Genomic DNA, 23,604 nt, shown 5'->3' with positions numbered 1-23,604 from the left:
GCCAACTGCTCGGTTTGAATCTTGGCTCCAACAGTTTCTACTACGTGACTTTGGGCAAGTTACTTAATTTAGCTGCACTGCCGTTTTTTTCTGTCTGCAAAACGTGAACTCTAACTTTCCTACCACATATGGTTTTATATCAAGCACTGAGAACAGTTCCTGGCACGTGTAGTAGATTCCACATAGGTGTGACCTATTATTATTAAATTACTCCATTGCTTTAGTATTAAAATCAACCATAGTCCCCTGGGACAGACCCCTTCCAGAAGTTAGAAGAGCTTGTTTAGTCACTATGTCTAACCTGGGATAGGTAGTCACTGTCTCAGGGGGCGGTCAGGCTGCCTGTACAGTTACTCTTCTACCCCTCCCCCAACCATTACATAGCCAACGTCTACTCAACAGTTGCTTGTTTCACAGAATGAAGTCAGCATGTAGTGCAAACTATAGTTGATAATCCTGCTTGTTGGGTTTTTCTGGTTTTAAATGTGGATTTAAACCTTCCAATAAAAGGTAAAATGGACCCATTGGTTTCCTTCCTTATCTTTTTCATGACTCATTTACATCTGGCCTGGCATGATCTCAGCTCAGGGCTGGGATATGCACCCTCATTCTGTCTCCCCCCCCCCCAATTCCCAATCCCAAAGAGACATTGTGATTGAAGAGAAGTATATATATGCAAGAATTCAATATTTATTGTCCGCTATGCTGGTAAACCATCTTATTGGGCACTCACAGGGTACAGAGTACACCTTGGGCTACAGAGGATACAAGTCCATGAAGCTCTGATTTAGAAATAGGCAGAGGAATGGGCAGAGAAGATGCCAGATGCATATGAGCTTTCTGGCAAACTTCCCAAATTCCATTACTCAATGTTTTCAAATGGGAAAAAGTTACTTTTCTATGGCTGATTTCTGAAATTGAAAGCATAATTTATGGCTGTTGGTAGATATAGCACTCAGTACCAGGTGACCCATTGATATTGCGTAACGGTTTTCTACCCCCCTCAACTGTCCCATCCCACTACCAGGCCACCTTAGAAAAGGGGAAGTTCTTTTGCGAGGTTCCTAATGGATGTTCCCAATGGATATATGTGTTGGTGTGGAGATACTTTATTTTTCCCCTAGAGAGAGGTACATAATTTTCATCAGATTTATGAAGCGATTTTCACCTAAAATAATAATAACTACTGGTGTAGAGCAGAAATTAGCACACCAGTGACCCCTAAGCAAATACTTACCCCACCCCCCACCCCCAGATTATCTTTCATAATCTGCAAGTATGAATGGTTTTCACATTTTTGAATGTTTGGGAAGAAAAATCAAAAGAAGAATCATACTTTATGCCATGTGAAAATTATATGAACTTCAAATCTCAGTGTTTCATTGGAACCCAGCTTCATTCATTTGCTTACTTATTGTCTCAGGCTGCTTTTGTGCTGCAAACGCAGAGTTGAGTAGTTGTGACAGAGAGAATGTGGCTCTCAAAGCTTAAAATATTTACCCCCTAGTACTTTACTGCAAATTTTTCTGACCCCTGCTCTAGAAAATTAACTTCAAGAAGTTTCATTTTCTGCCTTGCTTTTCATTCTTGCATTCCCTTTGCAAGTATTTATTACCTATCTGATTTATTTGCCTTTCTATTTTCTCATTTAATGCCTCTGTATTGGGCATAAGCAGAAGAATTAAACTAGATGGAGCGCCCTTGCTCCTGGGCATGGAAAGAAGCTTTCCCACTCTCAGATCCTGTGGTGGCTGGCACCTCTTGATAAGCGCCATAAGACTGATGAGAGTGGTGCAGAAGGAGGGGTGCTTCCAAGAGAGCATCATGGATGGGGGGTATCTGAGTAAGACCTAAAGGAGTTAGAGTATGGCAGCCCTTTCAGACTGAAGGACAGGTAGAACAAAGCCGGACAGCTGGGAAACCTCAGAGGGTGTTCATGGAATACCAGCCGTGCAGACTAGGTAAGCAAGAGAAAGGACTAGAACAGAGAGGAGTCCTTGCTTGTGGGAAAGTGGTACTTTGCTGCTAGGTGAAGGGGTTTAGTCTTCTTTTGGTGTCTACCACCTGTAGTGGGGACAGCCTAGAGGCCCAGGTACCCGGGGTGTATGAACACATTAAGTATCTCTAGCTATAAAAGGGAGATAGGAAATGGTAAGGGGTTTAACACACTTTACCCAGCACCTGATCCATCCTAAGTGTTCAAGAAGCATTTGTTTTTGATTTAGTGTCCATGAAGAGAATGGAGCTGGGAAGTGATCTGTTGACGTCTGAGGAAGGACAGAGCTATTTAGGCCACAAAGAACAGGATAGGATTTTTTCCTTTCTTTAATGCTGCAAGCTATAGCATTTTAGTGTCTGTTTTGTGCCAGGTATTCTGCTAGGCCTTGGGGTTTCCTGTGAACAAGATAGCTGTGTCCCTGCCTCAGAGACCTTGCAGTCAAGTAAGGAGAGCAAAGTGACAAGAGGAGGGACAGGCACAGCCTGTGTAGGAAAGGGCAAGAGATGGTTTTAGAGCATTTGGGCTGGTGGGAAGGAGGGAATACAAACATAGAGCCAGGCTGCAAAATGGGGGAAGAAGAGATTCCTTTGTAATCCTTCTGATGAAAGGAAGCAAGACTTTGATCAGACAGTGGAAAAGAGTGATTTAAGAATAGTCATACAAAAATCATTCCACGCATGTCACCACAAATCAAAACGTAATTCCCCAAATTTTTAAAGTTATGTGTGGGCGGAGGGTGCACTGCTAGAGATATCTCTATTTGTACAAATTTATGTTAAAATACCAAAGGGTTTCTTAATTTCTTCAACATGATTCATGTTTTGACTCTTGAGAAAAGTTTTTTACAATATATTTATCTGATTTTAAGAATGTGTAGAGATGTGAGTCAATTTTTTCCCCTTTGAAAATAAAGTTGAATAAAGAGTCAGTTGTAGTTTTACCCTAATAAGAAGAATTTTCTAGAGAAGCACGTCAAATTACCAGAAAATACCTGAATCTCAGCCAGTGTCCCTGGCCTTACAGTAATGTTCCCATAAGATAGCAGAAAAGAGATGGGAAAATGTCACTGTGGACTCCCTGGCACCACCAAAGGCCACGTTGAGGACTTGAAAAGTCCTGAGCCATGGTGCTAATCACGTATGCTACACCACTGTATGATGTCAGTTGCTTTTCTTCCCGTCAGATTTATTTTAATTTCCATTTAAAAGTAAATTACACTTTAAGCTTTAAGAAAAGGTAAAATATTATGGTGTCAATGTAAGGATGTCCAAACCTGCAGAGAATTTTTACAAAAATTTATTTGAGCCAAATAGATGATATGCCTGGAAGCAAGATCTGAACCGACTGAGAAAAAATGCTTCAGACAATGGCTGTTTGCTGCTCTTTTTATGCATTTGGGTTAAGGAGGGAATATATGGAAGATTACATGAAGGTGGGAGAAGGCAAGGCGGGGATTGGATTACAAAATAATTAGCAAGATTGTGTGCTCTCTTGAGAGTGGTTTTGCTTCTGAGGGGTCTGAAAAGAGGCATTTCAAAGGTGTGTTAACACAGATGCACAGAAATAATGGACAGGGCTTGCTTTTAAGGCAAAGGTAAACCTTTTCTAAAGAAGTTATATGCCTGGGGCATAACCACCCACCATGACCTGTCCAGCTGGGAATGTGTGATCAGATCACCTTATGAAGTGACTTTCCACAGAGCCCCATAAATGCTTTCAACAACCATGTAAAATTTTATCCCCATGAAGGTTCATTTCATTGAGTAAAATTGTCTATTTATACCAAGATCTGGAAATAATTAATTAAATAATAAAAATAAAAATAATAATAATAATAAATCTCTCCTCCCTTCCTTTCTTCCTTCCTTCCTTCCAGGGATCACTACTTGTGTGATGTGACATGGGTAACCAAAGAAAGGATTTCCTTGCAATGGCTCCGGAGAATTCAGAACTATTCAGTCATGGATATTTGTGACTATGATGAGGCTAATGAAGGATGGACTTGTTCAGTGGTAAGGCTGAATGGGATGTTCTGCTTCTACATGTCATCATCGAAGGGCTGTTTGAAAACAAGGAGAGAGTGAGTGGTTGGGAATCAGGCAATGACGTTGGAGTTTCTAGTCTTTCTCTTTGTCTGGCCCTGAGGCATAGGGGCCAGTCTTGACTAACTTTTAAATAACCTGATACCTGGTGGGGCTTTTGTTTCACCTTCACTCACTAGTCTTATTGTTTTGGTTATGGATACTATCGCTTGGGAAGGGGGGGTGATCGGAAACCCAGAAGATAGAATTTGATGTCAAAAATCAAAACTCCAAGAGAGCCAGGGGCTTCAAGGTTAATGATGTGCGTTTCAATAGAGAAAATACAGGAAATGGGGAATGACTGGCTGAGTACACGTGAAACAAAACAAACATCAAGAGGCTACAAGCCTGTTACCGTACTGTGACTATCTTTAAGCAGTAAACAGCTTTAGAATCTAAATAGAGTAACTACTAGTCTGAGAGGTGGCAACATTGAAGGAAATGCAAATGTTACATCACCTTTGAGGTACTGGGGGTGTTTCCAGCCAAGAGACCACAAGGTCCAGCCAGGCTAGTGGATCAGAATTAAAGCCCCTTTGGGAGCCAATCCTTTCAGGAGGGGTAGAGCCTGGTGGAGATGTGCTGGCATATGTCAGAGACACCTCCACAAACTGCTTTTCTAGTAATGGGTCCTATGTACCTCCACTTGTTGCTCCCATCTTGATTGGGCACCGGGCAGATTCTCACTTCAAAAAGTTTGGGCACCTTGTATCTTGATTCATTCATTTCTTTATGCAACAAACATTGAATACATATTATGTTCCAAGCTCTATGCTAAGCTCTGGATTTTTTTTTTTTTTAAATTATATAGCATGCCTTTTCCCAAAATGTTTATGTTCTACTATGGAATGCCATTATGAAAATCAATAATAATAGTTACCATTTTGAACACTCATAGTAGCCACATACTGTGGAGAATGAGGTTCAATAATGTTAGGGAGCTCGTTTAGCTCCCATGACAACCAGCATGCAAATTGCCATACCCAAGCTCTGCTGCCTGCCAATTAAACCATCCTAAGTTCAGGGTATTGAGCATTAAAAAGGTATAAGCAAGTATTAGAAATGTAGAGCAAATGAAAATGATCAACTCAACTGAGAGCAGACACAGTGGGATGGGAGACGATGTGGGAGCGACCTGGAGCCACCTGGCATAGATTTCCAAATGCTGAGCAGATAGGGACATATGAGCCCTGTGTGCAGAGGCTGTGCAAAGGTGTCTAGTGTGAATACCTGGAAGCATGCAGGGCCTAGGGGTACATAGGACTAGGTGGGGGGAGCGGGATAATGGTGACAACTGAGGTTAGAGATATAGACTGAGTCAGGTGCTATTCTGAGGAGTTTGGGCTTGTCTTATAAGATATGGGGAGCTTTTCATGGTTTTAAATAGGTGAGAATCATGAGATGGAGCTGTCTATTGCCAAATGAGGTTGGCTGGGGTTGAGCAGGGTGGAGAGCTGATTGGAAGGAGAGAAGAGCAGCAGGGTCTCTAACCAGATCAAGCAATGGACCAAGGGAAGTCAGACTGGACATGAACGATGGCAATAGTGGGGGAGAAAGATAAGAGAAGTCAAAGAACTAAATCACAGGGGCTAAAGTGGGTGATTGAAAAGAGTAGGAGTCTAGAATGATTCCCAGGCCTCTGGCTTGGGTGAATTGGTGCCACTAACCAGGAGAAGAATGAAGGAGTTAAGAACAAGCTCGTGGGGGTGGAGGAAAGATAACATTATCTTCAGCAGTGTGGCTGAATTGAAATGCTGGTAGACTCCCAGGTCAGCATGTGGGTATGGACCCAGGACAGAGCTCTAGAAAAGAGAGGTAAATGACGTGATTATGTAAAAATACTAACATAGATTTAAATATACGAATGGAGAAAGTTTTCAATTATTTTATTGTAAGTGCAATTTTGCTTATATTGCCACAAAGTGAGGCTAAAGAATTGAATTCCTATCTCACTTCTCTTTGAAACACTGTCTTTTTCCCTCCGTAGGCACGGCAACACATTGAAATGAGTACTACTGGCTGGGTTGGAAGAGTAAGTATTTAAGACTTATGGGCTTTTCTGTAGTGTGGATCAGATTCTCAGAGCTCTTTAATATGTAGATACACCAAACAAGGGCCCGATGTTATTTGTTAATAACAGAGATATTAGTTGACCTATTCTTCAAAATATTTAAATTATCCTGTAGAGATATATTTTTACAGAGAATATATAGCATACTCAGTTGGAAAAAAGTAAAGGGACAAGTAGAAAATCAAGGAAGTGCAGACAAAACAGAAGACAGTCTCTAGGCATATTGTAGCTCCCAATAAGTTAGTTAAAAACTACCATTGCTGAACGGCGGCCAAAAGGCTGAATGTACTTGTTGACCTCATATTTGCGGTTATGCGCTTCAGAGGTGGAAAACACAATTTCCATCACAGCCTGTAGAAATGCGTAAGGAGCTGTGACTATGGTACATCCAGCAGAAATTCAGTGGCATACACACCACACCTACTATGCATCTCTCTTTGGAGGAAATCATACTCATATGGGTTCACACTTTGATGGGCCCCAGATGCGGAGCTGTGTCCAAGAAAGCACAGTGACCCTCAGAGACTCTCACTCCTACCTAGCTATGCCTTGGGCAGAATCACTGACCACATTGCACTAAAACCATGCAACAAAGCAAGTTGATGAAGGAACTCCAGCCATCATGGCACCTCATGTGGAAGATGAAGACTGAATCTCACCAAATTTTTATGACCACTTCTATTCAGCCCCTTTTAAGAGAGAAACAAAGTGAGACAAAACATGTCAAGATTTCACGTCTCCAGGGGTAGTGATGTGAGGCCCCCTGGTCTAGGAACACGGCCCCTTCCAGTTGGGGTGGGAGCTCCGATAGCATTCTCACATCCCTTTTCTTCAGGCATTGATTGGGCAGAGGGGAGAGGTTTGCCAACATGAAAAGTGGTTTCCTCTGTGGCAAGAGACATGCTACACTTCCTCACGACTCTTTGAAAAAAATATGTTTTTTCCTCTCTGTGTTTAACCAGACAGATGCCACTTTTCACACATTTCTACTAGGCACAACTCCATCCAGGGGAAACAGGGAAATGTATTAAAAAGATAAGGCTGTGAACACAGGTCTAGAGAGGGGAATGTGTTTCAGAGCTCTGTAATGAGAACACCAAGTGTACTGCACGCCTCAGCTTGCTCCATAAATGAATTCGCTTTGAATCACTAAATAGAACAGGGAAGCATTTTTCTTCATTCCACAAATGGAAGCTGATGAGATAAGAAACATCGAGGGTGAAGTGAACCAACAATTTTAAAAGACCATCTCCTACCTGCTCTCAAATGTAGTAAGGAAATCGGTTATAAAGTAACATATTCCTTTCAGGCTGGGGTAGATACTCTTCTGCTTAAACTACATTATGTTCTGAGAATTATCTTTTATCAAACCATAAAAAATGGAAATTCCGTTCTACATTTCTATACAACTATTTTTTTTTTTTTGTAAACGGTTGATCCTATTTAGCAAAATGGAAAGATTTATAATAAAATGATAATATGAATGTTTCTGTACTGAAATACATGGCATATTCCGTACGGTGTCTAGACCAGAAATGGTTAAAGACTTTCTAAGTCTCGTTTTCAAAAAGAAATATGTCTAAAAGGGAGAAAAATGTCCCTCAAATTACAAACCACATCCAACCTAAAATAGTCAAAAATAATATTAGTCTGTTTCAAGAAAGCACATTTGTGACACTGAGGAAACGAAATTCTTGAAACTGAAAAGCTAATGCTAATTTTTGCACACTTATGGTCAGAAGTCATAGAGTTATCCTCCAAAGAGAGATGTCCAAGAAAGCAGTATCCACTGCTATGTGTTGAGTATCCTTTGTAAAGCAAGCCCCTTTCTGTTCATTCTCTCATTTACTCTTCACACAAAAATTCCCTAGGAGTTAGATCTTGTTGTCTGCCTTTTCTAGAAGGAGAATTTTCTTTTCAGACACTCTGGTTTCATTTGTCAAGTAAATGAAGCATGGGTGTTGGGAGGACTTTCTAAAACTAAAGTTGGTACTGAGATGAAACTAAAGTGCTTTAATGTGTTTTTTTGTTTTCTATTATTTTCCAGTTTAAGCCTTCAGAACCTCATTTTACCTCTGATGGGAAAAGTTTCTACAAAATCATCAGCGATAAAGAGGGCTACAAACACATTTGTTTTTTCCAAATAGATACACAAGTGAGTATTCTCACATAATTTATTTCGGGTGGCTCTCCTCTTTATGAAACTAACTTGAGGTAGAGGTCATTGGGTAAAGTCAATCAGTGTGTTCAAATAATCAGATTAATTCATATTCCTCTGGAGGTATCTGGAGTAAAGTGACTGGCATGGGGAGACCCAAGAAAAAGACATGAGATAATCTGAATTCCTGATATGTGATTTAATCCTCCACTTAACCTTGACTAGAGAAGCTAATCAACCTCTTTTTTTAATCCCATCAGAATTGCACATTTATTACAAAAGGAGCCTGGGAAGTCATCAGTATAGCAGCTCTTAACAGTGATTACCTGTGAGTACTCTAATAATCGATACCATGTAAACGTGCTTGTCGTAATAACACCCTCTTTGCCCAGAAATGGGGGAAAATCTCCTACAAATAAAGAGTAGTCTGTTTGGAATGTGTTCAGTACACTTTTTTATTTTTAACATACGGAAGCCTTAATGATTTTCACATATGCTTAGCAGATTTGATACGCTGCCATGAAGCAGCAGTACCTCTTGCTCTTACCTGCTTTATAGCAGAAGAGCTGTAGCCTTTTTCTTAACCATCCTGGAATATTGAACTAGCACTCAGGGGCATTTTGTTTAATTTCAGCCAGCACTGAATTTTGGGAAGGCTCGGAGAGGCTATTTTATCTGTCCTTGTCTCAGCCTTACTCTTTGGAAAATGGAAAGCTTTGCAGGGGCTGTCAACTGCCACACACGAGTTGCTGGGAAAGGGAGTGTTAAATTTCATTAGAATCTTAAGCACATTTATAATGTTTTTATTGGTCTCACCTGGAAGAATTTTGCCACCACCCAAAGCAGTTTTTGAAGGTTCTCTTTGATGGGATACTGCCACCAGAATTTGTGTTATAGATCAGAAAATATGGAAATCCACATAGAGAAATGGGGTCTTAATTTCAGACTAGTTGTCCAGTCATATTTTTCTTACAATAGACTTATTTTGAGTTTTCACTTGTCATGTAAATTAAGGGAGCATTCAGATCTTTTGGTCTATTAAATAAAAAGAATCCCCTATTTAGAGATGATGGGGGGGGAATGGTTTCTGGGTATAAGGGTACGGGGAACAATGACAAAAGAAGGGCAAGCACTAAATGCACACGCATTTGTATGAGCACTAATGCTTGGTGTAGAGTAAATGGAGTGTACTTGACTTTCCTTAAAAAACATAATTAATGTATATTTCATTTGTTTTCTTCCCAGATACTACATTAGTAATGAATATAAAGGCATGCCAGGAGGAAGAAATCTTTATAAGTAAGGGCACTATCGAGTTGTTGACTAGAGCCTTTTTAGCTGATGAATAATTTCTGGACTCTTTTTTTTTTCCTTGTCCTAACTAATATATTAAACTGAAATTGCTCTCAAATGCTTTTATTCCATTACAAATCAATCTGCATGTTAACAAAAACAATTACTTTATTAGATGTTTTGTGATATTTTCAAATAATCGAAGGTTTGAAGTTATTATGAATTAATTTGCATGCTTATCCCACTTTAAAAGGTTTTTAAGGATTGCTTTGGCATTCTGATATTTTTGAAACTACAATATAGCATTATTCAATTCCTTTCTTTTGTTGGTCCTTTAATCAAGCACTTAATCTCTACCACTGGTTTTACAGAATCCAACTTAATGACTACACAAAAGTGACATGTCTTAGTTGTGAGCTGAATCCAAAAGAGTGTCAGTACTATTCTGCATCGTTTAGTAAAGAGGCGAAGTACTATCAACTGAGATGCTCAGGTAAGGACAGGGAGGGAAAGCAGCGGTGCTGGGGACTCAGAATGCTCATCCGCGATAGTTCCCTGCATCCCTTCAGCCTTCATGCTTTCCCTTCCCTTCCCTCCCCAGCTGATTGTCCCTCCTCTGTCTCAACAACCTTCTTACCACCCTCCTGGCTCAGTGTCTTCATGCCTGAAGTCTCTCTTTCTGTGTCTAGTTTAGGAAACACTGTTTCTGCCCTGCTCAATTCTCTGCTTTTGAATCTGAGGAGTTCTTGAAATCATGTACATTCTCTTCACTCACATTTAAGTGGTGAGTTAATCACCCTTCCTTCCTATTCCAACCAAGAAGCTTGCTTTAGACTGAAAAGACTCACACCCCAGAACTTATGTATAACAGAGACACTTTATCTTTCTCCACACATATTGCGGGTTTTTTAATTATTATTTTATGCACTTGCCTCTTTAAATGAGCAATTGGATGTGGGTGGTGCCTGCCCCTCAATATGCTTACAGCTCTATCTTCTATTGCTATTGTTATTACCATTTTCTTTATTATAAATGAAGAAACCTGGACAAGGCGAGGCAAGGTGATGTCCACAGATCACACAGCAAATAAAGGCATAACAGGATTCACACACAGGACTGGGCCTTCCCAGCCCTTCATTAAGCACTGTGCTAGACTATTTCTCAAAATGACAGAAAGAATCTGGATATTTTGAACAGAACTGTCCAAAAAGAGGTCTCCAAACCAGTTATTTGAATCTTTCTTTACTATTATATTTTTCTTTATGTTTCTTTACTGTGGCTATTTTCAGTCATCATCTCTTGGGCATGTGTTTTAATACTAGGCACTGTGCTAAAAGTTTTACATTCATGATCTCGTATGATCCTTAAGGAAACCCTATAATATCGATAATCTCATCCTCATTTTATATGTGAGGAGAGAGAAGCACAGATATGTTGTCCTAAGTCACACAGCAGGTAAGCCAGATTCAAACCCAGGTCTGTATAATGCCTCTGCTGTTGTTCTGATCAAGTGTAAAAATTACTATTATTATCTAAACGCATCAAAATTAAAAAGCTTTTCTATACATTACCTCCCACTCTGCAATTCCACAGTTGGGATAGTGAAGATGTGTGCAGATGAGAAAAAACACTTATGTATGCCAGAGAGGAATCGCTTATCCAAGTGAAGCACTCTGCAGTTGTGCTGAGGGGCTGAGGGCCTCGGGACTCCACAGGGTGGGGACAGCGGGAGGGAAATACGCCCCGCCCCCAGGTGAGGCTGGCTCCAGAGCTCTGCCTTAAGGAGAGTGGGGCCTGACAGCTGGTATGGTTTTAGCAGGATTGTGGATTTAGAGAGCCAGGAAGGACAGCAGCTCTCCTGGGGTCCCTATGTTTAGTGCACAAATGAGGAAATTGGGCACAGAAATGATAACGTGCCCAAGGCACCAGCAGGGCCAGACGTTCATTCCCTGCTTCACTCTCCTGAGCCGTGTGCCTTTCCGGTAATATTTCTTACACTCAAATTGCACTATTTTAAGGAAGGAAAAACAGCTAATACTTATTAAGCCCCGTATCCGCTCTGATATTTATTCTATCAAACTGAAATGATAATAAATGCTAGTTTTGAAAAGTATGCTATCCTCTTTAAAAACAAAACAAAACAAAACCTCTAAACCATATTTTCCCCTGATTATGTTTACAGGCCCTGGTCTGCCCCGCTATACCATGCATAGCAGCAGCAATGATAAAGGTATTTTCAAATATTTCACCATTCATTTGCTTTTTAGGAAAATGTGTGTAAATAGGACCAACATGTACTTAGGATAGTGGGATTTTCTTTGATTTTAGAGTGTCTTAGCAATGACATTGAACATAAAGCTTGCAATCTGAATGTAAAATCCCATCAGTGAATTGCCGACTTGTTCCTTATAGCTTTGAACAACTCAAATTCTTCACATTGTAATGAATTACTGCTGTCTCAAATATTTGTTTAGAATTGAGAGTCCTGGAAGACAATTCAGCTTTGGCTAAAATGCTGCAGGATGTCCAGATGCCCACAAAAGAACTGAACTTCATTATTTTGAATGAAACAAGTAAGTTAAATTTCTCTGGGAACAGAACTTTTCATGGAAACACCAATAAAAATGTAACTATATGTGATAACTTGATCTGAAAATATGCATTTTATATTGTATATAAATCTAATTTAAGGTTATTTCTCCATGAAATGTTCTGTTACAAGAACTGCTACTTTTACATTCATTTGTCTTAAAATACAGTACCATTCTATGTAAAATTTATTGTGTTAAGAGGAAAGTTATTTACAGAAAATGCACTATTGCTAATTCAATTTCATTCCAATAGTAACTCTGTTCTATTATTGTCTTAAATGTGTGTTTAACTTAATGATATGCTAATGTAGTTTATCTTTAACCCAAAGAGATCAAAAAATATTTGAAATGATTGTATAAAAAAAAAAAATAGGGTTGACTATAAGATGCTGAAACTTCAGTCTCAGGAGAGAAATCTTGAATTTATCCTAACCTCCTATGCCTCAATAGTTAGCCAAGTCCCTGGCCTAATAGCTGAATATAATAGATGGATTATATTCAGAGACCGCTAAGAACAATGGGTTTCTTTGAGTAGGGAATCTTGTAATTTGTTTATTTTTATTTGTTTGCTTGTTGTTGTTGTTTTTTTCAATTAAGGGCTGACAACTCATAAGGGAGGGGGAATCCATCAGGATTTTAGATTTATTATTTTCTTAATATAGGATAGTAATACAAAAGACTCAACTCATCTAATATTAAGAAGCAGGAAAAGCACTGGAAAGTGTAGGGTACTTCTGAAGAATAGCTTAGAGCAGTGCTATTCAAACTGAATGTGCATATGAGTCACCTGGGACCTTGTTAACTTGTACATTCTGGTCAGCATGGGCCCAGGATTCTGAGTTTGTAATAAGTTCCTAGGTAATGCAGTGTGTCACTTACCCCCACCCCCTTGTATCAGGCTTAACTGGCAAGGGCTTAGAGAGTTCTGGAGAGCTAATTGGACTGCCAGGTGGTGAAGGCACTGAATACTGAGATATGGCATTCTATTTCAGTTGGTAAACAGTGGGGAGCTCCAGAAGGTTTTAGGGTCAGGGAAACCACAGGATTAGATGGATAACCAGATAGAGAGTGAAGGATGGAGCTGCCAGAGTGGGAGGGTCCAGTTGGGAGGTGTTATATCAGTTGAACTCCAGGAAAAGAGGGCCTGAGGGAGAGTCTGGGAGGAGGGAGCAAAGAGGGGGTTGGACTGAGGACTAGAAAGAAAAGACTGTGAGTCTTCAGAAAGGTAGAACTGAAACACTTCCAATCAACTAATGCTGATTCAAACAAAAGAGCGATCAAATGGTAGATTGGACATATTCATTAAAAACATTATAATCAGGGAGAATTCTGGTCAGGATGGCAGAGTAGGTAAATACTGCTTACCTTCTCTCATGACCACATCAAAATTACAACTAAACTATAAAACAACCATCATTGAGAATTGCCTGAAATCTTGCTGAACCAAAGCTCTACAACTAAAGACATACAGAAAAAGCCACATTGAGACTAGTAGGAGGGACAGAGATGCAGAACAGGCTGGTCCCACACCTGCATGTGTCCGTTAAAAATCAGGAGGGATATTTCAGCTGCAGAGGCACCCCCCGCCCAGGGAGTGAGGGGTCCCACTGTCACACCAGGGTCCCCAGCCCAGGGTCCCAATGCCAGGCAGAGAAATCCCCATAATTTCTGGTTGTGAAAAACAGTGGAGATTGTAACTGAGTGAGACAGAGAGTAGCCAGGGTCCCAGGCACTCTTCCTAAAGGGACCACTCAAGGACTTACTCACTGACCGAATCTGAGCTCCAGTGGTGGGACATCAGCTAGAGCGGTGACAGGGACATATGGTGGGGAACTGAGTTGTCTGGCTTCAGGATGAGGGCTAGAGGGGCAGCTTTCTCCCAGATGGAGGAGCTGGCAGAAGCCACTGTCTGTTTGTTGAGCCCTTCTCCTTCCCCATGTGCAAACACAGATGGCTGCCATATCTGAGGCTCTATCAAGCTGGCTAACCCTATGCATTCACCACACCTTGTGATTCTGAGACCCAACCCACCCAACTTTCAGGCACACTCTCAAGTCACTTCTAGTGGCTTTTTAGTACAAACTGCCTACCTTGGTTCATGCTGCAGATTTTTCCTAAGGTCTCTCAAAGATGTGCAGAACCCAGACAACCAACATGAGGCTTGAACATGTCTTATACTTCTGGCTGAGCAGTCCTAAGCCCAGCACTAGCAGCAGTCGACCTTGTTTCAAGGCTTGGCCTCTTGAGGCACTTCTAAGCACAGTGCAGCCAGCAGCTATCTGTGGATTGCTTTGTGGTTCCTCCCCAGTGGCCCCAGGTGGGACACGGGATGAGACTGAACTTGACCTGCAGCGAGTCTCCTCCCAAATGGTTCTGGGGCTGGCATGCCCAGTGGCCAGCTTCAAACTGAGCTGGAGCATCACTTGGCCACCTCCAAGGATAACGCACCCAAGTGGTGGATTAGGCAGGCACCAAAGCCCTGCTGAGGCAGAGCCTGCTCTGTAGGGTCAGCCCCTGCACCACAACTCCTCCACTGTAGTCACAGTCCTCACAACCAATGAGCCCAAGGGTCAATCCCTGCAACTGATGTGCAAACAGCAACAAAGTCTCAACTACAAGAAGAGGGCACACAAAACCCACACAAGAGACGAACCTGAAGTGCATACCTCAGGTGACCAGGAAGACTGCACCATTGAGCCCCACAGCACACCTACTACATAAGTCCACTCTACTAAGACCAGGAGACATAGCAGCCCTACCTAATACATAGAAACAAACACAGGCAGGAAGCCAAAATGGGGAGACAAAGAAACATGTCCCTAATAAAAGAACAGAACAAAGCTCCAGAAAAAGAACTAAACAAAATGGAGACAAGCAATCTACCAGACACAGAGTTTTAGACACTGGTTATAAGGATGCTCAGTGATCTTGGTGTGAATTTCAACAAAGAGATAAGAGACATAAAAATGGAAATAGAAAACATAAAAAAGAACCAGTCAGAAATAATGGAAATGAAGAATACATTACAGGGAATTAACAGTAGATTCGGTTAATCAGAGGATCAAATCAGTGATTTAGAAGAAAAGGTAGCAGAAAATACCTAATAAGAATGGCAAAAAAAAAAAAAAAATGAGACGAGTTTAAGGGGCCTCTGCAAAAACATCAAGCATACCAATATTCACATCACAGTGGTACCAAAAGGAGAAGAGAGAGAGAAAGGAATTGAAAACCTATGTGAAGAAATAATGATAGAAAACGTCTCTAACCTGGTGCAGGAAATAGATATACAAGCTCAGGAAGCACAAAGACTCCGAAACAACATGAACCCAAATAGGCCCACACCAAGACACATCATAATTAAAATGCCAATGGTAAAAAACAAAGAGAGAATCTTAAAAACAGCAAGAGAAAAGCAGTTAGTTACCTACAAGGGAGCTCCCATAAAATTGTCAGCTGATTTTTCAATAGAAACTTTGCAGACCAGAAGGGATTGGCAGGAACATTCAAGGTGATGAAAATCAAGGCCTACAACCAAAATTACTCTACCCAGCAAAGCTGTCATTTAGAATAAAAAAAAGACAAGAAAATGCTACAGGAGTTCATCACCACCAAACCAGTATTACAAGGAATCTTAGAGGGACTTCTTTAAGACATAAATAAATAAATAAGTAAATAAATAAATAAATAAGTAATATAAATAATAAAATGGCAATTACTATATACCTATCAACAATTACTTTTAATGCAAATGAATTAAATGCTCCAATCAAAAGATAGAGGGGCTGAATGGATAAGAAAACAAGACCCTTACATAGGCTGCTTACAAGAGATTCACTTCAGATCAAAAGACATGCACAGACAGAAAGTAAAGGGATGGAAAAAGATATTTCATGAAAATGGAAACAAACGAAAATCTGGGGTAGCAATACTTCTACAGACAAAATAGACTTTCAAACAAAGACTATAAAAAGAGACAAAGAAGGACCTGGTAACTCCAGATGATTCTGGGTAATCATCTGAAGAAACCCAAAATGCTACTATGAGGGGACGTGCTCACCCATATGCTCACTGCAGCATTATTTACAATAGCCAAGATATGAAGCCACTCTGGCTGTTACTAAATGGATGAATGGATACAGAAGAGGTAGTGCATATATACAATGGAATATTACTCATCCATTAAAAAAAGAATGAAATCTTGCCATATGCAACAACATAGATGGAGCAGAGAGCATTTTGCTGAGTGAAGTAAGTCAGACAGCAAAACACAAATGTCATATGATTTCACTTATAAGTGGAATCTAAAGAATAAAATAAACAAGCAAATGAAACAGAAACAAACTCAGAGATAAAGAGAACATTTTGATGATTGCCAGGTGGGAGGGGGTTGGGGGTGAGTAAAAAAGGGGAAGGGATTAAGAAGCACAAATGGGTTGTTACAAAGTAGTCAGGGGGATGTAGGGTATAGTATAAGGAATATAGTCAATAATATGGTAATAACTATGTATAGTGCCAGGTGGGTGCTGTAGAATAATTATGATGTACACCTGAAACTAATATAATATTATATGTTAGCTATATTTTAATAAAAATCTTAAAAAAGAAAGAAAGAAAAGCTGTCTCTTTCAGGTGCCAATGAGGCAGCCCCACGGATAAATTTTGCATTTACCATCTAGTGGTGTGCAAGAGCTAGCTCACAACTGCTCATGAAAGACAATAATTAAATTTTGCGGGATTTTGTAAGCTATTTGTTTAAATAAAGCCTTTGATTTTAAAAAATTATATAAACATTCAATTTAATAATTTATAACACTTAAAACTCACCATTTTCTAATTATCTTATTACACTTTGCTATTCTCTAAATGCTCTTGAGGTTCTTTGCATCTATTATTTTTGCATAGTGGAAATATATAATGGAATGCTACTGTACCTCTCTTCCCAAATCCATATTCAGTGATGTCATACTAGTGGCTTGAAATTGGCCATGTTGGGAGTATTTATACCACAGTAATCAGCAAATGCTACAAATCAGGGCTTTATACCTTGTTTTGTTGATTGTCTAAATAAGTTTTCTCAACTTTTGTTTTGTTTTGTTTTATTATTATCACCACCCTAAGGAGCCTTTTGGATGTTTTTGTCTTAACTATTTCTCCCACATGAATATTTAAACCACAGATATACTACTGTTTATGTACTCTATGCATATCTATGCTTTATACATACAAAGAATATTATGTTTTGCCCTTTCCCAAGAGCCAGTTTTTGCCTCCATGGGGCCATATCACCTCCTTAGAGAATGCATGATTTAAAAGTGATGAAAAAGGAGATCCAAGATGGCAGAGTAGATAAACACTGTGCCTGTTTCCTTTCGTGAATACATTAAAATTATAACTAAATTACAGAACAATCAACCAGGGGAACCATCTGAAGTCTGGCTGAACAAAAGCTCTGTAACTAATAATATAAAGAACAAGCCACGTTGAGACTGGTAGGAGAGGTAGAGATGAGAAAAGGGCAGTCTCAAAACCTCCTTGTGCCGGTTGAGAATCAGGAGGGATATTGTGGCCACAGAGGTTACCTCAGAGGAGCAAGAGACACCAGCCCCCCACACCCAGAGTACTGGTGCCTGGAAGAGAAGCCCCCACAACATCTGGCTGTGAAAAACAGTGGAGATTCCGACCATCTGGGTGGGACACAAAGCTTCAGGAAACCCAGGTGTATTCTGAAACAGCCCACGCACAGGCTCTCTCACTCGCAGGTACTCACCATGGGTTCCAGCGAAGGGACAGTGGCTCAAGGTGCATCAGAGGCACTCGGGGGGCAGACTAGGTGCGTTGCTTCCAGGTGAAGGCTGGAGAGTAGTCATCATTTTCTGTGTGGGGTCCTTCTCCAGTGCAGCTGGCAGGCGAGCACCATCTTGCCTGCGTTGAGCCCGCCCCCACAGGCCAAATCTAAATCTGATTGGCCTGGTGAGCTCTACTGCTTCAACCTGCTGACTCACTGGGTACCTGCCCTACCCAGTTACCCCAACACCAGCAGCACTTTCTGGCTAGCAGCCAGCCCTACTCATGTTGCACTCTTTCTTGGAAATCTATCAGAGTCCATGGCCCCCAGGCAGGCAGTTACTGGCCTCAGAGACTTTGACTGAGTTGCTCGAGGCTTAGCACTGGCAACAACCAGAATTTACCTCGGGGTGTCCTAGCTTTTTACAGAGCTACCCCAGGCCCAGTACTGGTGGCAGCTGTCCTCGGTTCACAGCATGGCATCTCCCACATGCCTTCAGTGTTATCACAGGCAGCAAAAAACTGCAGATTGCTTTGTAGCTCCTACAGGTAGTCCCTGGCTTGTCACAGGCAGTCGGTGACATAGGCCTGCACCACAGCCCCTCCCAAGAGGCCCCAGAACCAATATACTTCAATATTGTCTTCAGACCACAGCAGAGCACCATCCAATTAACCCCACAAACAGCACACATGGGGCAGTCTCAACAGACTCCAGAGCCCACTGGAACAAATCCCATTCTGTGGGGTTTGCACCCCTCATAGTAGCTCGTAAGATGTGGTCACGACCAAAACCCACAGCCAATCAGCCCAAGGGTCAAAACTACCCACAGATGTGCCAAGAGCAATCAAGGCTCAACTACAGCAGGAGGGCACACATAAGGGAAATTCCTGGAGTACCCAGCTCAGGTGACCAGGGAAACTGTGCCACTGGGCCCCACAGGCCACCCAGCCAAGACTGGAAGATATAGAAGATCTACCTAATACATAGAAACAAGCAGAGAGGCAGCAAAAATGAGGAAAGAAAGAAATGCATCCCAAATGAAAGAACAGGAGAAAACTCCAGAAACAACTAAACAAAATGGAAGCAAGCAAGCTACCAGACACAGAGTTCAAAACAATGCTTATAGGGGGCATTTGGATGGCTCAGTTGGTTAGAGCACAAGCTCTTAACAACAGGGTGGCTGGTTCAATTCCCACATGGGCCAGTGAGCTGTGCTCTCGACAACTAAAATGAAGATAATGAGCTGCCGCTGAGCTGCTGGAGGGACGCCAGATGGCTCAGTTGGTTAGAGCACGAGCTCTTAACAACAAGGTTGCTGGTTCAGTTCCCGCATGGGATGGTGGGCTGCGCCCCCTGCAACTAAGATTGAAAATGGCGACTAGACTTGAAGCTGAGCTGCACCCTCCACAACTAGATTGAAGGACAATGACTTGGAGCTGATGGGCCCTGGAAAGAAGCACACTCTTCCCCAATATTCTCCAATAAAAATTTTTAAAAATTTAAAAAGTGAAAAACAGTGCCTATAAGAATGCTCAAGGAACTTAGTGAGAACTTCAACAAAGAGACAGCACGAATAATAATAAAAATAAAAAAAAGACACAGAAACCATAAAAAAGAACCAGTCTGAAGTGAATACAATAACTGAAATGAAGAATGCACTAGAAGGAATCACCAGCAGACTATATGAAACAGAGGATCGAATCAGCAATTTGGAAGGGAGGATAGCAGAAAACACCCAATCAGAACAGCAAAAAGAAAAACAGAATCCAAAAATGTGAGGACAGTTTAAGAGACCTTTGGGACTACATCAAGCATAATAGCATTCGCATCGTAGGAGTACATGAAGGAGAAGAAAGAAAGCAAAGGATTGAGAACCTATTTGAAGAAATAATGACTGAAAACTTTCCTAACCTGGGGAAGGAAATAGGCATACAAGGAAGTGCAGGGAGTCCCAAAAAAAGATGAACCCAAAGAGGCCCACACGTTATAATTAGAATGGCAAAGATTAAAGACAGAAAGAATCCTAAAAGCAGCATGAGAAAGACAACTAGTAACTTATAAAGGAGCTCCCATAAGATTATCAGGTGATTTCTCAACAGAAACTTTGCAGTCTAGAAGGGATTGGCACAAAATATTCAAAGTGATGTAAAGCAAGGATCTACAACCAAGATTATCCAGCAAAGCTATCATTTAGCATTGAAGTACACATAAAGAGACAGACAAAAAAAAAAAAAAAAAAAAAAGCTAAAGGAGTTCATCACCACCAAACCAGTATTACAAGGAATCTTTGAGGGACTTCTTTAAGATGGAAAAAAAAAAAAAGATGAAAATTATGAATAAAATAGCAATAGCTACATATCTATCAACAATTATTTTCAATGTAAATGGATTAAGTACTCCAATCAAAAGACATTGGAGGGCTGAATGGATAAGAAAACAAAACCCTCCTATATGTGCCTACAAGAGACTCACTTCAGATTAAAAAGTACACACAGATAGAAAGTAAAGGTATGGAAAAGATATTTCATTAAAATGGAAATGAAAAAAGCAAAACAAAACAAAAGGCTAGGATAGCAATACTTATACCAAACAAAATAGACTTTAAAACAAAGACTATAACAAGAGATGAAAATGGATCCTGTAATCCCACTTCTGGGCATTTATCTAAAGAAACCCAAAATGTTACTTTGAGGTGATATGTGCATGCATGTGTTCACTGCAGCATTGTTTACAATGGCTGAAATGTGGAGGCAGCTTGGGTGTCCATCAGTGGAAAAATGGATAAAGAGGAGGTGGTACATATACACAATGGAATATTGCTCAGCCATGGAATGGGAAGGGTTGTTGCCATCTGTGCGTGCATGGATGGACCTGGAGGGTATTGTGCTGAGTGGAGTATAAGACAGAGAAAGACAGATGCAGTGTGATTTCACTTATATGTGGAATCTAAAGAACAAAACAAACAGAAACAAACTCATAGGTATGCAGAACATATTGATATTTGCCAGATGGGAGGGGTGTTGAGAGTGAGTGAAAAATGGAAAGGATTAAGAAGTACACATTGGTTGTTACAAAGTAATCATGGGGATGTAGGGTATAGCATAAAGATTATAGTCAATAATATTGTAATAACTATGTATGGTGTCAGATTGGTACTAGATTTGTTGTTGTGATAGATGGGAGGGGAGTTGGAGGACAGAGTGAAAAATATTAAAGGATTAAGAAGGATAAACTGGTTGTTACAAAATAGTCATGGGGATGGAAAGTAAAGCTCAAGGAATATAGTCAATGATATGGTAATAACTATGTATAGTGCCACGTAAGTACTAGACTAGTCAGGGGGATCATTTTTAAAATTATATAATTGACTAACCACTATGCTGTATACTTGAAACTAATGTTAAATAATATTGTCAAGTGTAATTGAAAATTTTTAAAAGGGGGGGGAGTTGAAGGGGCATAAGAGGTCCATATTCCAGGTATAAAACAAATAAGTCATGGAGATGTAATGTACAACATAGGAAATATAGTCGATAATATTGTGATAGCATCATGCAGTGTCATATGGTTGCTGCTCTTATTATAGTGATCACTTCTTTAGGTGTATAAATGTTGAAAAGTATGGTGTGCACCTGAAACTAACATAATGTTGTATGTTAGCTATATTTTAATAAAAATCTTTTCAAAAAATAAAAAAATTAAGTAAGAAAATAAAAAAGTGATGAAAAATGTTAATAACGCAGATTAAACTTAAGTGTCTCATATCTGTAGAAATTACATTGTGGATAGCACAACAAATTGAGAAATATTCTTCCAGTATTTGAACATTATTAACCAATTCAACAAAGAAGCTGCTTACTTCATTTACAAAATATTGAAGTTTCAATATGTCTTTGCTGTTTCATTTTTGTCTCATATGTTAATGTAAATTAAAATATCAATCAATGTTTATATTTGATAGATACTTGTCAATTGAAACTGTAGGCTGGCTTTAAATGCAAGACTTCAGCAAAAATCAACAAAAGTATTCTGTGAGAATCAATTGGCTGCATCGATTTACAATAAAGATTATTTTGTGTTATATTTTTGTTTGTAAAAAAAAGATCAATTGATAGTTCAAAATATAATAGACTAGAATTTTTGTTTTTATATATATATTTAATCAGAAGGCATAAAATAATCAGTAAAATACCAATTGAAAAAAATCTATATGAAGTTTGTACTCCTCCTAACCCTTTCTTTTTTCCTTAACCAAAATATTGTAACAAAAAACAAAATCAAAGATAAACATAGGAAGAAGCAGCTCTAGAGATAGAGATAGGGAAGTTTTTCCCTACACGTTAAATCCACGGATGATGGAAATAATCTTGTTAAAATATGGAACGACTCTCCTTTTTCTCTCTCTCTCTCTCTCTTTTAGATTTATTAGTCAAGCTCATCATCTTGAATTTGGAAACAAAGGAAACCAATTCATTATTTAGGGACAAATTTTATTAAACTGATGTTAAATCAAGCACAGAGAATTAAACAGATCTACGAAAGGTCAAGTAGAACGTACACAACGGTTTGCTCCATGTAAACCTGACTTACTCTGTGAAACACACAACTGAGAATGGGAACTCAGCTTTGAGGTGTGGCATGGCAATAACAATTACAAAAACGTTATTAAATCAGAATTTTAAAATAGAATTGGGACCAACTAAAAATCCTAAGTATCTTTAAGGAAATTCAAAAAGAGGAAAACATTTTGGAAGCAAACTTAGAACATAAGCCATAAACAAACTAGATAAGTAGATCAAATGCCAAAAGAACAGAATTGTAAAAACAAAACATTAGCAATTCTAAAATGCATTTTTATTTTATGAGGCACAAATGTATTTAATAAATACATTAGAAACAACTTTATTCTTTTCATCTGAATTAGTATTGTAACCTAAAGGAGAATGTCTATGTTTCTTAAAAACATGCTGAATTGAACCAGTTCATTTTATTTTTTTAATCCTAGTTTAACAAATTGTTAAACACTGGATATGACTTATCATTGACAGGTAAGGAACCAAAATCATGTGCTAATAATTGTTCTTAATTCACTAATTAATCTTTCCATTTGTTTAGAATTTTGGTATCAGATGATCTTGCCTCCTCATTTTGATAAATCCAAGAAATATCCTCTACTAATAGATGTGTAAGTATTCAAGAGGAGGGAAATATTTAGAAATTAACCATCATACTATTTTTTTTTTCCTAGTTTAGCTGACTGATAAATATAGCCAAATGCACCCTTTCTGTCTTCCGGAATCATTGTGAAGCAATTTTACTATTTCTTCCTTCCATTTTGTAACCACAAACCCAAACCTGTGTTTTCTACCTTCTTTCTAAAAGAGAAGGTAGTCTTCTTTCATCAAAATGGTATATGGCTTTTGTTTCCCTGAATTCCAATGGAATTCCAAAGGAATTCTCAAGTCCCCATTTTCATTCTTTCACTGTGGGCATTTTAATGAGCAAGAGATGGGTATCAACAGTTTTTACAGTTTCCTTACCCCCAAACTTTCGTAAATGTCTCTCATGATTGCCTTTCATTCATTAGGATATCAGGTTTCTGTTTCTTTAGTTCCTGAAATATCCC

The 23,604-nt window shown here is 39.6% G+C and overlaps 1 protein-coding gene across 4 annotated transcripts in view; it reads left to right on the top strand.

The window, feature by feature from the left end:
* The window catches only part of DPP4 (dipeptidyl peptidase 4), an 81,912-nt gene that overhangs the window by 37,410 nt on the left and 20,898 nt on the right, over window positions 1-23,604 (top strand). For all 4 annotated transcript variants that reach the window (XM_019727293.3, XM_019727294.3, XM_074337130.2 and 1 more), the window contains 9 exons: window positions 3,876-4,011; window positions 6,068-6,112; window positions 8,199-8,306; window positions 8,570-8,637; window positions 9,555-9,608; window positions 9,974-10,095; window positions 11,785-11,832; window positions 12,077-12,175; window positions 23,094-23,163. In XM_019727293.3, the coding sequence (XP_019582852.2) occupies window positions 3,876-4,011; window positions 6,068-6,112; window positions 8,199-8,306; window positions 8,570-8,637; window positions 9,555-9,608; window positions 9,974-10,095; window positions 11,785-11,832; window positions 12,077-12,175; window positions 23,094-23,163 (750 nt within the window). The remainder of the gene's footprint in view (window positions 1-3,875; window positions 4,012-6,067; window positions 6,113-8,198; window positions 8,307-8,569; window positions 8,638-9,554; window positions 9,609-9,973; window positions 10,096-11,784; window positions 11,833-12,076; window positions 12,176-23,093; window positions 23,164-23,604) is intronic.

Source organism: Rhinolophus sinicus, chromosome 17 (assembly GCF_057876585.1).
Source record: "Rhinolophus sinicus isolate RSI-liver-muscle chromosome 17, RSI-T2T, whole genome shotgun sequence".
Lineage (NCBI taxonomy): Eukaryota > Metazoa > Chordata > Mammalia > Chiroptera > Rhinolophidae > Rhinolophus > Rhinolophus sinicus.
This window is presented reverse-complemented; position numbering and strand designations above follow the sequence as displayed.